The sequence below is a fragment of the Siniperca chuatsi genome, linkage group LG13 (genome assembly GCF_020085105.1).
Source record: "Siniperca chuatsi isolate FFG_IHB_CAS linkage group LG13, ASM2008510v1, whole genome shotgun sequence".
Classification (NCBI taxonomy): Eukaryota; Metazoa; Chordata; class Actinopteri; order Centrarchiformes; family Sinipercidae; genus Siniperca; species Siniperca chuatsi.
Window position 1 is genome coordinate 9,748,415 of NC_058054.1, and position 14,407 is coordinate 9,762,821.

Below are 14,407 nucleotides of genomic sequence, written 5' to 3' on the forward strand. Positions count from 1 at the left end.
CATTTAAGTACAATTTTGAGTTACTGGTACTTGAGTATTTCCCTTTGATGCCACTTTATTCTTCTGCTCCACTGCATGTCAGAGGGAGATATTGTGCTTTTGTGTTTGACAGGTATAGTTACTTTACAAATTAAGATTTTACATAAAAAACATGAGTTTATAAAATATGTGTATGAAGATTGAACCACCAAAAGTAATTCAAAAGCTACAACAGTAAAATGCAGCTTAGACATTCATGTATCAATAATAAAATTTATAACAATCACATGGGCTATTTTTCTGCATTATAAGAAGGTTACTTTAAGTACATTTTCAATGCAGGATGCATTTTTATAGTGTGGTATTGCTACTTTTACTTCAGTAAAGGATCTCAGTGCTTCTTCCACCACTGTTATTTTCATATTATCTTTTATTTGGTTTTAATTTACAGATTTATTTATTTAAAAAAGCGACCAAAAAATGTGATATGTAAATGTGACAGTATTATCTGTCAAACTACTTACTGCTGTACTCAGGAAAGACCACGACTGTCTTTGGATGAGTTTTCCACCTAGCAACAAATTGTCACATCCACAGTCTACAGTTTTGATTGGGTCTCCATCTGCTGGGCTCTTTACAGCAGCAGGGAGATAATATAACTCTTAGTATCTGTAAAAGATGCCCTCTGGTGGTGCTTCACCAAAATACATGAGATATTTAAAAAGCCGCTTTTAGGTGGAATCTCACACTGACCAGGCAGCTAAAAAGTATAAACATCTTATGAATTTTGTACTAAACAAGTGAAATGAACCTGAAAGTCTGAGCCAACTAGTCCAGTGAGGAAAGTCTGGTTGTTCAGAAAGAACTAAAGCTTTGCTTTTGCTTTCAAAGCTTGACAACTGCATTAGAACATTTGAGCAAGGCCGTGGAGATGATCAGCGGAGGGCTATAAAAGAATCTGTAAGCATGGTCAGATATACCATATAATAAAAAAAAACATAAGGGGGCTCTGGGGCAGAAAATTGTTGTTAGGCCCCTTTTGACCATTCACCTGTCACCAAGTTCTCATTGAATCAAAGGTTTTCTTTCTCAATGATTGCATGGTAATCTGATTAAATATAATTTATGAATATGCAACATGAGAGCAACATATTATAAAATAATAAAGCTTAATTAAAGACAGATATTGACATGGGCCCTGCAGGACACACATTTGTTCATATTGTATCTTAGTGTTTCCTATCAGTTTGCCTGTCTGTGTATGTATGTGAATAAGAGGATGAACCTGCCTGATGACGCTCAGAGATTTTTCAAAGGATGGTTTTGAATATATTAAGTAACCAAAAGGAAACTTAGATGTTTTACTATTTTCTTCTTTCTACAAATTCCATTTTTTTATATACACTGTATGACAAAATCACATTTATTGTTGTTGTTGTCGTCCAGTAGCAAAAGTAAATCCTGACACCTGTTGTAAAACGTATCACAAAACCACAAAACAGTGCACAATATTTTAATGGATTTATTTGTATATTAATTATGTCAATAATAAATAATTTAAATAACAACCTTGTCATCAGTTTGCTTCATTACAAGTGTTCGTTTTCCGATGATACGTAAGTGTATCAAATTTCATCTGTAAGATAGTAGGCAATAATCTGTTTTGTAAACTTTGAGACTGTACAGCATCTGTTAACCTTTATGTGTAATAATGTAAAGTTGTTTTCTTTGTTTACAAATTATACAAAGAACTTTTTAAAACCATTTTGAAACAAATGGATAACCGGAGCCAAACTGCTACAATCACTACAATGGAACGATGAGAGGTGATACAAAGAACTGCTCATCTGTTAAAATCAGCTGTGACAGTTTGTGGACTCTGTGTGATAGACAGCTGGAACAGCTGGAGGCGTCAGGAGTGAAATCCTTGGCAGTGGTCTCAGTAAAAACTGCAGTCTGTTCATTCATTTGAATAAGTCAGAGGACAAGTCCGACAACTTAGAGCGTTGTCTCTGCAGAGTTAAAAAGGCCGCCCTTGTGTTTTTCTTCATCCTGGTCCAGATCAACACAAATCCATTCTTGCAGGATAGGAATGTTAATTGTTTATGCATCTTTCAGAGAATTAATGTGGGCACAGAGTTTCAGTGCAGGTCCCAGTTTAAGGTTCATGGTGCTGACCAGGTGGTCCTCTGTTAGAAGCAGCAGCGCCTGTCCATCTATTTCCTGGGAGCGAAACTCCTTGGCTACATCCTGACCACCTTGAGAAAAGAGAAGATAGAGACTGAATAAATAGAGTGTGTGTCCCGTGTTCATGTATTTTGTTAGTTGATATTTGCAGAATTACTTACTTATTATGATGTTTATATCTCTATGTGACTATGCTTAAATTACAAATACCAAGTTTTATACAACAACATATATATTCTTACTATGTCAAAAACAAGGGCCTGCTTTTATTGGGCAATTTAATCAAAGCTACCTTTGCTGTTTTGAACATCTGGCGGCATTAAGCGCTTTATGTCCAGGAAGGCAGCAACAGTGGATTGTTTGCAATATAAATATGAAGGAAAAGCTGCTTATTATACTTTAAGCACCACGCCTTAACAAAAGAAACAAAAGTGTGCTACCTACCTGATGCTTTTTAAAATCTTGTTTATTTTTTGTGATGTGAGAAATCAAAGGAAATAGAGCACAATCCCCCAGAGCGGGCTGTATTTGAGCTACTAAGGTTTGGGAAAAAAAATGACGTTTTATTTGTTTGGCTGCTTATGAGCACCAGGAAATGCTATTTTGTTTGCAGGTTATTTTATATACAGTCAGTGGTATCAATATGTTGGCTGTCATGCTGAATATCAATATATAGTAAAGTGATCTTGTAAAGTAAAAAGTAAAAGTAATAAATTTATATTTTTATGGAAAATCCTTCATTTCTATTCTAAAATCAAGTATCACAGTACTGGGAACTGGTTGATTGTTAAATGAACAGTGCAATGCAGTCACACTTTTCGATGAATTTTATAACATAACAGGAACATTTTACCAATAAAATATTTTTTGGCATTTTTTCCTTTGATTGACAGAAAATAGAAAAAAATGTGTCTTTAGCCCCAAGCCACCATGACACCCCAAATCCCTACCCCAATACACAGTATGCAACTAAATCTGCCATTTTCAGTGACAAAGGGTGTGTTAAAGTCACAGCAGTACCTGGCAGGGAGTTGATATAAGAAAACACTTGTTCTACGTCCCACTGAGACGGACAGCCGACGTCTTCTTCTTCTCCGTCAGAAACACAGATTGTTTCTGTCATCCTCTGCTCCTGCTCTCTCTCCCTCTGTCGCTCTCTCTCGGCCTGTTTACGGAGCCTGGTTGTCATGGGAACGGGAGGCTCATCTTCCTCTTCCTCCTGCTCGTCCTCCTCTCTCCGTGAGCTTTGATGAGTCTCCTCTGAGCCAAACGACCCATGAGTCTGTGGAGCACAAATAAATACTTGATATGCTATGTTTTAGTGTAGACTACTTAAAGTAGAGGTCAACCAGGTATTAGCCTTATGTCATGGTTTATAGTAATTTCCTGTTTTATTTTGAAATATTCTCCTTCCCTCACGTGTCTTGTAGTTTTACTTCCTGTCTTTGTTTGCTTTTCCTGTCTGTTCTGGATTGTTTGCCCCGCCCTGATTGGTTTCACCTGTGTCTCATTGTCTCCCCTCACCTGACTGTATTTAGTCTCTGTGCTAAGCGGCCCGGTCTTTGTTTTCCCCAGTGTGTTGCAGTTATTCTGTTTCTCTTGGACCTCACTTAGGATTTTGGATTATTGTTTACCCTCCTTGGACTTGTTTGCTTTTGTTGGACTGCCTGCCTGAGTATTAGTGTAAGCCTTTTTTCTTTCATTAAAATATATAAACTGCACCTACTCTGCCTGAGTGTCTGCATTTGGGTCCTACTCCTGCCTACTCCCCGGCTTGACAATTATTACAACACCTTAGTCATCTCAGATAAGATTTAGTTCCCGACATGTGAAAACTGCAATTTTTCCACATTTAATGTAATGTTTTAATGGTGTTTTTCAAAATAAAGGTTTAATTTAAAGGAATGAATGCATTATAGGGTTCTGATGTTGCATGATAGGTGCCTAAAAGAATTTCATTAGTCTGTATTTTGGGTACGAGTTTTAGCATCAAATTATGGTCTAAATGCTGCTTTAGAGGCTTTTCCATCCTGGAAATATTAATACTGGGGGAAACATTTCATTCTTGTTGTTTTAAAGCAGAAAAATGTACCACTGTTCCACTTATTAGCAATTTAATATTACAATGATGGTGATGATTGATTGAATTGATGTATTTAACATTAAATTCTTGATTCCATGTAGGTGACAGAATCTTATTTATTTTTGTTCTGGACAAAATTATTAAGGATGAAGTGACTTTGAAGCCAAATTTGTAACATCTTTCAAATAACTTAATGACTCACTTTTTATATGAAAACCTTTTCATAGTTTTACAAGGTACTATTTTACTTTTATAACTTTGGCCATTTTAACTCTCTTCCTACCTGTTATGTCTTTACTCCAAAATGTTTCTTTGTTTTACTGTTTTATTCAAATTTTTCTCTCCTTTTGTTTCTCACTTTTTCCTGTCTACTTAATTATCTTCATTGTTTATTTTCATTATACTGTTTCATTCTGTTTTATTGTAAAGCACTTTTTAACTTTATCTAGAAAAGTGCCATATAAATAGTTCAATAAGGCCAGAAGGAAAATGTTTTTGAAAAATGGTTGTATTAGCATCGTCGTTATCTATGAAGTTGTTATTGAGTTGTCTTTTAGACCAGTGGTTTCCAACGTTGGGGGCAGAAACCCCATAAGGGACTGAAAGATAAATATGATTACCAGGATACGGAAAGCAGAAAAAAAAACATTTCTACCACACGTAGAAAGGTCATGTTTATTTTTTTCCTCTTCTATTTTTTTTTTTTTTCTTGTGGGTTTCTGGAAAACTTCAGGTCACTTGAAATGACTCAAATAAAACAGGGGGAAAAAACAGGGCACTCATTGGAAGAACACAAGGCTTCCTGTCTTTTTGAAACAGTATGTTGTTATGCACAGTCTTTAAAAATGTGCTCACAAGCCAGGAGTCTCCTTCAAAGCTTTGCTCCCGCCAGATGCAGCTGTTCCCCAGAGAGCAGCTCGTCTCGTAGGACCAGTGATCCCTAGAGCACTTCTGCATTTTGCTACATGCATCAGGTCAGTGAGATTAACTGACCTGTCTCAGATAATGTTCTCTGGAGGCTCCGTTGACTCTGCTGGGGGGTCGTCCTCTCCTGCCCATGGGCCTGTGACCCCAGCGACCTGCTCTCAGCATGGTGATACGCTTGGTGCAACTCACACTGAACCTAAACACACACAGTACATCGAGTCCACTGCAGATGATCACATTTGTGTAGTGATAGCACTGCAGTCATTCTTAAAGCCCAAAAGCCCTTTGAGATTTTCCTTTCCTGTGTCTAAGTGCAGACAGGCATTTGCCATTGGGTACCGAGCTGATAGTCTGCATCTGGACTCAAAGCTGTCCTCTCTTTGATGCCTGGATGGAGACTCAAAGCCGGTAAACCTGGGAGTGATTATACACTTGAAACTTTTTTTTTTATAACCCAAATGCAGCTCAATGGATTCCAGATGATGTGTCTCACCACCACTGAGACAGATTGCTGGACTACACTCTATGGTAAAGTGCCTTGCTCAAGGCTGTAGAGGAATGAGAGCGTTGTTTTCACATACTATTCCAGACGGTGTGACAAATTTTAAACTAGGCAACTTACATTAAAACAAAGATGAAATGCCAAATTTAGTAATTGTGCATTTGTTGGGGACTGTTTTCAGTATTTCTGGCAGCAGGACAGTGTTTGTGGGATTTGAATTTCTATGTTTTAGTCATTTTTGGAAATTAATGGAGCTCGTCAGGCTTTGGCTACACAAACAATACTCGTTATTACAATCAATCAGTCGTTGGTTTTGGTCTTTTCATGGGATTTGTTGACAATAAAACAATATAAAACAGGGCCAGCCTGACCCTTTAACATCAAATAAACAACAGTACAGCAGGAGTGGTTACTTGCCAGTAGAATAGTTGTTAATCTTTGCTCCTTTAATTCTGAGATTGCAGGTTTTAATCTGCTCAAGAAAAGACTTGTCTAACTTAACATCAACTTAGCATCAAGTGAAATAACATTTAACTGTATCTATAATGTAGTGTTGTACATTTTTAGTACTGGATTGACATCATTTCAGAGAACCAGACTGATGCTTGATGTGTTGTTAGTGCACTGTCTGAGAACCAGAAACGTGGTAACCACATCGCGATGTGTGAGTGGTTTGCTTACCTTCTGACACACGTCATGGAGCAGAAGCGTTTGGAGCGCAGAAACGTGTGAGCGTAACCTCTGCTTCCACAGAACTCACACTGCAGCACACCTGCGACACTCTCCCCCGGCTCTGCAACTACACAGGACCAGCTGCTAGTCACACATGTTCACACATGTGCACACACACACACACACACACACACACACACACACACACACCACCTCACCATCTGCTGCAGGGCCATCATTTTCCATCTCAGAGTCTGTTGAATCTGACTGGTCAGCATCCAGCGGACTGTCCTCCGCTGCTGCATCCCCGTTGGTTTGTATCTCCTGGGATTCAGGAAGTGAAGCCTGCTGGTCTGCTAACAGCGATGAGGGGACCACCTGCATTAAAGGGTGCATTTAGAAAAGTAAAACCTCACATAAAAAGACAAAGAGACAGATACAGATCAGATTTTTACACATCATTGGGTTTCACTGATTTGACTAAAGTTAAAGAAATTAAAGTGATATGATATGAAGTTATACTTTACTACATGCTAATTTGCTGTGTTTTATTACATTGTGGCACTGTCTTGGTCTGCTAAACCGGGCGGAGGGTATGCCTGTTCCAGCCAATCCTTTGTGGAGAATGAATATAAAAATAGTGATTCTTCAAGTATGAGGCTGGCGATGTTCACTGTTTTTCTTATTGTCAAGAAATCCCATGAAAAGAATCAACAAAATCAACAATGAATTGATCCTCTTAACAAGTATTGTCTGTGTAACCAAAGCCTGATGTAGCTTGTTCCTCTGTGCCATTGAGCTCCACTGCTGTCCAAGAACCATTAAAAACACATCAGTGACCCACATCATTGCACATTGACATGTTCATTACAGTGAACACAAGCACTGTAGTTTATTTTCAGTCAATCCCACATACACATACATTTATCCCAAATGGGTATTAATCCGCAGCTGAAAATAGTCCTCAGCCACATCTGTAGAGGATTTAGTATACTAAGAAGTGCTTACTTTTTTATTCTGCCTTGATTCAATTAGACATTTATTGATGTTTTAAATAGCTGGAAATATTTTATACTACATTCTCCATCATACCTCCTCCTGAAATATTTTAATGTTAATTAGAAATAAGAAATATTATAATAATAAGATAAGAAATATATACAACCAAAGAACAAAATGCAAGGCACAATGTCAATTGAAAGGGTTTCAGGATAAAATTAAAATTACCGGGAATGGCTCTAGGCCCTCTTGGATGACGAAGCCCTCTACGAGGTGTGTAAGGACGTGGGTTGTAAGTATCCTGTCAGGGCTCCCCGGGAGGCTGGTTGGGGACGAGGGGGGCTGGCTGGGGCCTCTTACCGCTGCTGGGAGGATGGGAGGAGGTAGAGGAGGAGATGGAGGAGGAAGGTTGCTGCTGGTGGTGGTGGTGCGCTGGGACGGCTCTTCCACCACTGGTGACCTGATGACTGCGCAACTGGACATGATGGAGGATGAATCCATCGCTGCTGAACAATCAGAGGCATGAAAGATAACCGAACTGATGGGGTGTTTCATAAAGGATCACCAGTTAAATCAGGTTTATTCCAGTAATTCCGGTTAATTTTCAGAAAATTCAGTTTCATAAAGGAGGTTTAAATAAGTCTGACCTAAGTTACCATGGAAACTTATCCCTCCAGACTAGCCTCGTCTCAGTCAGGTTAGTTTTCAGGCTTAGCTTCACCTCAGGCTGAACCAATGTTACAATCAATCTGACAATCTGACCTCTTCTGTTTGCAGTACACGTCAAACTTATGTCACATATCAACAGGGGGATGCACATTATTGCGTAGTTAAAATCTTAGCTCATATCTTTTATGTGTATGTATGCCTCTGCACAGTATTTCAATCAACAAGTGCTTTTAAATTGACTTCAGTTAAAATAAAATTAATGAACAACTTTGACCCGTGGCTGTAGCCTCAGAGTAAGAAATATTTTCACAATTTCTTCTCTCTTTAAATGTCACCAAATAAAATTAAAGAACGATTCACCCAGAAAACTATTTATCAAAAATGCAGAGAGTGGCGGACAGCCAATTTGAAGTACAATATTTTAACCATATGTTGGCTGTTATGTCAAAACAGGTGAAATAATCCAACTTAAAGAGAACTTCTTTAAAAAAATGCTAACTATCTTTTTGTCTTGCTTAAAATAAACTGGGGGTCCTATTTGACACGTCAAAGTTGTTTAATAGTATATTGTATCTTACGCATCTCCACGTTAATTTTCAACACAAATTATACAAAGTCTGCTCACATTAACTCCAAACCAGCTTTATGAAAACTATTTTATTCTTTCATTATCGTATTTTACCTGCACCATTCTGCTTAGGAGGCACAATGAGAGGTATAGGGGTCCTGTCTCTCTGTGGACTGGGAGAACATTCATCTTTCCTCTCCTCTGAGCTCAATCCATTCACTTTGCATGTTTGCCCCGACTGAAAGTCAAACCACAACAAACCCTTGATCAAAATAACATACTGAGAACAGGCAAAGCTTGCAAAGCTTAACCACGGTGACTCACCGATGGAGTTTCATTGCGTCTGACTGGATGTACTTTCAGATCAACAGCCACCGTCTGAGGAGGTGGGAGGTTCTGGTAGGGCATCTGGACCAGAGCCTCCGCTACAGGCAGCTCCTGCTCTGTCAGCAGCACCCGTCCCGACTGGACAGCCAAAGCCTGGACCGAGTGCAGGGACAGCCTGTGGAGGGAGGCTGGGGGGTTCTGGGGCAGCCTGGGGAGAACCAGAGGTGGAGGAGGAGGTGGAGGCTGGTTCTGCACTTGTGGGAATGAGGTCCGACGCTGCGGAGCGGCCACCAGAGGAGGAGGCTGAGGCTGAATGGTGGCAGCTGGGATTGAGGTCTGAGCTGAAGATGCAAACACGCTGGTGACAGATGGAGAAGAATTTGACGGGGCTCGGGGGTCATTGTTGGTTTGTGACTGGGTGCTGGGAGTGGTCAGTCTTTTAATTGAAAGAGGAAGAGGGTTGGAGTTGGTTTCTTGAGGTGCTACTCTGAGGGCGATGGGCTGGAGCTGTCTGTGGTTTGGAGCTCCTCCTGTAGCCTGCTGGAGGATGAGCTGGTGGTGCGCCACCCGCTGGCCTGGTGGACAGGACGACTGCTGCTTGACCAGAGCATGGGTCTGCGCCGGAGAGTAGGCTGCAAGGACAGCGATGCGCAGATAGACATGAGGAACAAAAACTCATAAAACAAGTATGTCTTTTTCAAGGTTGACCTGAAAGTAACGGCACCTGTCACAGGTTAAGGTGCTTGAATTAAAAACTTTTGATCACATCTGGGAAATTACATTAGAGAAACAGTATTCAGGTTTCTGATCGTCTGCGTCAGTGTGTCTTTGACTCTTCCACATCCAGCAAATCTGTTGTTTCTGTATTGAGTCTCGACTGCGTTACTTCTGTAGTTGAAGATGAACTCAGTTTAGTTTACAGCTACCTGGACTCTGCTGGATTGTGCTTCTCCATCTAATAATTAGTAAATTAATTTAAAAACCCCACTTTTTTGGGAGCCTAAATCAGCATTGTAAGAAGCACTTCCCAAAAAACCCCCAAAATCGTCTTGATGCTTAAATAATGTTTGCCCCTAAAACGTCTTTATTTGTTTAAAACTATTAATGGAAAAATGCATTTTGTGAGAAGCAGAATCACCTAGATCACAGTTTTACTCCTCCAAAACGCTGTAAATACTGTATAACATACCCATCATTGTTTAACTGAAAGATGATCAGGTAGGTATCAAGCAGCTGCTGGAGATAACATATGTACCGAAAACGCCCACCAGGCACAATATATCAGAATGATCTATTCCATGTTTACAGGGTGTGTTATTGGTAATTTACCTGAAAGGGCCTCATAAATATCTTCCCCCACCCCTTCCCAGGTGTTGTTGTTTGCAGATGGTTGATTGCTTGGTTGGTGTTGTTTGTGAGTGTATATATATGCAGACTTGTTGTGATTTGTTATATGAAATGCCTAACGAAGGTCACTTGACTGAAACATAGCTGTACCATAAGTGTAGACAACGTGATTATCATTACTGTGACTCATCACTTAAGCCTGAAACACGTGGGCTGTCTAGTAATCTTTCCTTTAAACCCATTTGAACACATTAGCTCACATGGGGTTATAATCTGGGGTCCTGAGGCCAGCCGGGTCACATCAGCCGGTCCTGTTTCTGTTGAGGTGTCAGTCAGCTGGTTGGTCTGCAGCGTGCAGATTGACGTCTTGGATAAAGAGGCGGCTGGAGTCAGGGCTTGCGACTGGGAGGATGGCTTTAAAATCACACTGTGGGCTGTAGCCAGAGGTCCAGGCAAGTGTGCACGCAGAGCTAGATTCTGCACCTGAATATACGCAAAAAGAAAGTCACTTTTACACTGTTTATAAAGTCCATGGGTTGTGGGGTTGACAGCCTTTCACCAGCTTGTCCTTTCATGCAGCTTTATTAATGGTTCCTCTAACATTTATCAAAATCCCAAACCACATTTTTATCTGTCACTTACGTACTTACTACATATCTTTTCATTTTGCAATGTCACTCATGCTCAAGTTGTGTAACATCCTGAAGTCTATAATACTGCAGTCTTGCATGCGTGTGTTATTCTAATTTTGTGCCTGGCAAAATTGTACCTGAGATGAGGTAGGTAAAGAGGTGACGGCAGGGAGGTCTGATTGAACTGCAGCCACCGTGGCTGCAGGGGTTAGAATAAGCTAACAGAAGAAAAGCAAAAAGCAGGGAGAGACAGGTGGCTAGCTGGTTAGAAATAAAGAAATTGCATGTTGTCAAAAAACATAAGAAAATGCATTCAGTAAAAATAGAAATAGGGCAAACGAGTCATGCAGTTTCAAAAAACCAGTATGACAAACAGCTTGAGATATGTGAAAAGGTTTGTACCATCTGAGTACGAAGGTACATCTGAGCTTGGTTACAGTTGGCTGGTCTGTTTCCCAGGAGCATGGCCTGCTGGGATATGGTGGATGCTGCACCAGTAGATGTTTGGGTTCGGCCAATCAGCTGGGCAGTCACTGGAGATGCTGGTAAAGTAATCTGGATTCGGGGCAGCGTGATGAAGAATGATAAAAGAAAGATGCTGATGGTAATATTTGTGCTCAGATTTGTGGTCAGATGGATGAGAGCGGTAACACAGATACTTACTGAGTTTTGGGAAACACCAGCAGGCTGATGAACCAAACTGCCACTGGAGGAAGAAGGTGACTGCCTCTGACAGACTGAAGCCTGAAAAGCATTGGAGAGACATCACACACCCTCTAGCTTATGTTAAAATGACTCTTCATGCTTGCACATGACAGACACCATCTGACCTGCTGTATGGTGGCCAGACTCTGCAGATGGGGGGTGTGCTGGTGCTGCTGCAGGGCTGCTGTCTGCAGCATAAGGTGCTGCTGCTGGGCTGCGTACATCTGATGCAGATACTGGGCCGCCATGCTCTGAGGTCTGTGGATAGCGTGCTGCATCACCTATTGCATCACATGATGGACACATCAAGCACTGAATTTCAGTCCATTATCTGCAGCGCAAGACTATTCTTCTTTGGAATTTTAGTCCATTTGCTCTCATTGCACTGACAAATGAAAACGTGGAAGCACTTAGAACATTTAGTTTTGAAAAAACATAATTATCTGATGTTGGGATTGGAATATTCCTAGAATAAAGATACTTTTATTTTGATGGCTAAGGACTTGAGATATTTAAAAGAACCATTTCAGTAATTGGATTTCATTTATTTTTAAAATAACATAAATCTCCTGATGAAATGAACAAAATATATGTTTTTGAGTATCCTCTTTCCTAAACACCATACCAATCTATTAAAAAAAAAAGATCACAGCAGTACAGAGGACTGTCTACTTCCTGCACTGCCTATCTTTCATTCTGGAAAATTCATATATTCTGTATCTGCTCTAAAAGTTAAGAGGGATCATCTATCACCTGCCTGCCTGTCAAGTTAAACAATGCATGCAGAGTTCCCAGGTGCTGTCTATTACCTGGACCTGCTGACAGTCAAGTTAAACAATGTATATAGAGAGCCCAGGTATCGTCTATTACCTGGACTGCCTGTCTGTCAGGTGAGATGATGCTGAGGGAAGTAGAGGGCACCTGGGTGCACGTGGTGCTGCCGGAGCTGACTGTTGCCATGGTGACGGCAGCTGATGTGGTGGGGGTGGCTACAGTCCTAACAGTGTCTGCCTGCTTCTCTCCCGGGCTCTGCCTATCCATCTCCCAGGTCTCACACGGATTCAGTTATGGGAAAACTGTGGAGGTGAATTAACATTATTATAATTAACAGGAGGTAGTTAAATAAAACAGTTCCGGCTTGAGTTGAATCAGGGTGATGGAGATGTAGTGCTTAGCTCTTAGCTTTTGTTATTTAGTAGTTTTCTCAACCGTCTCTCTGCAGCAAAAGCTTTTAGTTTAGTCTAGAGAAGAGATGTTGTGGCCTACACCAGACGCAACAATACTGAATAGTTGTCAGTCTGATAGAAAACAAAACACCTAGAGTTCATGCTGCAAAAGGTTAAACTATGTTACTTTAATACAGGACTGAGCAGGTGCTTTTTCCTGTCCAGATTATCTACATGTAAATCTACATCAACAAAATATACTCAGTCACACTTCGAGGACACTTGGTTCGAGGAACCTGGACTAAACTCAACCTGTTATATTTTAATTCGGCCATTACCGAAAGTTGTGTCCGTGATCTAAAAATATCAATTAATCCGACACTGCAGCGTAAAATCGGCCCATTCCGATCGTCTTAAAGTAAAGGATCGTCTACACTTATGTGTTGTAGGCTGCTGCAAAGTAAAAACTTTTACAGGATGTCTGAATCACAATTTATTCGTTCATGATTCATGGAGAAAAATATATACGTTATAGCATTTCATTTCGGTTTGGTTTGAACTTGAAAAAGCATATAAATAAAATTAATATAAAGTCACATAAAAGTTAAAAGATAAGCCGTGCAGAGCAGCACTGAAAAAAACTTCTGGCTCATAATAATCTGTCATCAGTAGATCTATATAAAGCTATGTGCTATAACTTTTTTTAGCCGCCTATATTCTTGGAAAAGTGCACGTTTAAACAAACTAAACTGTGTGGTTTTCAGAGCATCTTAAACTTTTGTTTGACCTTGGTCATTTCAATACAGAAAGCATCAGCAAATCAGCAAATCACAGCTCTAAACACAAGTTAGAAATAAACGATAACATCATAACATGAAGGAAAACAGCCATGGATTTATTGCATGGCACCTGCGAAAACATTGTTATGGAGACCTGATGAATATGTATGGAAAAAGGTAAATATTCACATTATTGATCTATTTTCAAAATGGGTGCAAAGGTAATTTGGTGCCACTACACATTTGTAAAGAGACAAACATCAGACAAAGGTGCTACAATACAGGGTTTGTTTTCTTTCAATTACTGATAAATATGAGCTAAATATGGGTAAGGTATTTTTATGATAATCTCAATGAGCTAGCCTTAAAATAATAAAATTATTTGCCATATTTCATAAGGCTAAACACTGATGGTCTATGCTGCTATAGCAGCTTGAATATTGATTGATGTTTTGCTGCAGAGCCGGTCCTGTCCAATTAAAACGCCGGAAGGATATCCTCGAAAAACCCTGAACGACCACAAATGAGTCTTAGCTTAAATGCACTGTCCATAATTTAGTATATACATAATATATTCAACAAATCAGGATGTCATGCCCTGTCGGTCTGCCTCCCCTCGCTCAGACAGCGCTTTATGCATGCACACATCATTCAACTCATGTCGGCGTTACCTGCCTGGTATTGATAGACATGGGCCATCAGGAACTGACCTTACCCCGGAACATTGTCCCAGTCATGAAGCCTGCTGATGCGTCAGTACTGTCTAAAATGGAGATTTAAAAAAAAATATATCAGACGGTACATAGCAGGCAATAAAAAAGCATTGACACAGCACCGCTTGCAGTGCGGGAGGACCTCTCACAGC

At 40.1% G+C, this 14,407-nt stretch overlaps 1 protein-coding gene across 6 annotated transcripts; it reads right to left on the bottom strand.

The window, feature by feature from the left end:
• Positions 1 to 1,487: 1,487 nt before the first annotated feature.
• Positions 1,488 to 14,388, bottom strand: phc3 (polyhomeotic homolog 3 (Drosophila)). Of its 6 annotated transcripts, none has more exons than XM_044221032.1 (15): positions 14,258 to 14,388; positions 12,468 to 12,673; positions 11,723 to 11,878; positions 11,556 to 11,636; positions 11,295 to 11,447; positions 11,030 to 11,110; positions 10,521 to 10,743; positions 8,911 to 9,545; positions 8,701 to 8,824; positions 7,578 to 7,855; positions 6,569 to 6,728; positions 6,360 to 6,477; positions 5,243 to 5,372; positions 3,187 to 3,448; positions 1,488 to 2,237 (listed from the first exon to the last, which is right to left on the bottom strand). In XM_044221032.1, exons 2-15 carry the CDS (start codon positions 12,636 to 12,638, stop codon positions 2,083 to 2,085), a joined length of 2,727 nt encoding a protein of 908 aa, XP_044076967.1. In that variant the 5' UTR covers positions 12,639 to 12,673; positions 14,258 to 14,388; the 3' UTR covers positions 1,488 to 2,082. The 6 variants fall into 6 exon arrangements, with proteins under 6 accessions (XP_044076967.1, XP_044076966.1, XP_044076965.1 ...); XM_044221031.1 differs by having other exon boundaries at positions 14,253 to 14,383; XM_044221030.1 differs by having other exon boundaries at positions 14,218 to 14,376.
• Positions 14,389 to 14,407: the final 19 nt, after the last annotated feature.

Bases quoted from the DNA above. Each gene is read 5' to 3' on its own strand.
- phc3 (XM_044221032.1), bottom strand. From the start codon at position 12,638: ATGGATAGGCAGAGCCCGGGAGAGAAGCAGGCAGACACTGTTAGGACT. The intron at 11,879-12,467 runs GTAATAGACGAT...GTGATGCAATAG, and splicing joins CTGACAGACAGGCAGTCCAG to GTGATGCAGCACGCTATCCA. The intron at 11,111-11,294 runs GTACAAACCTTT...TTCTTCTGTTAG, and splicing joins TGTACCTTCGTACTCAGATG to CTTATTCTAACCCCTGCAGC.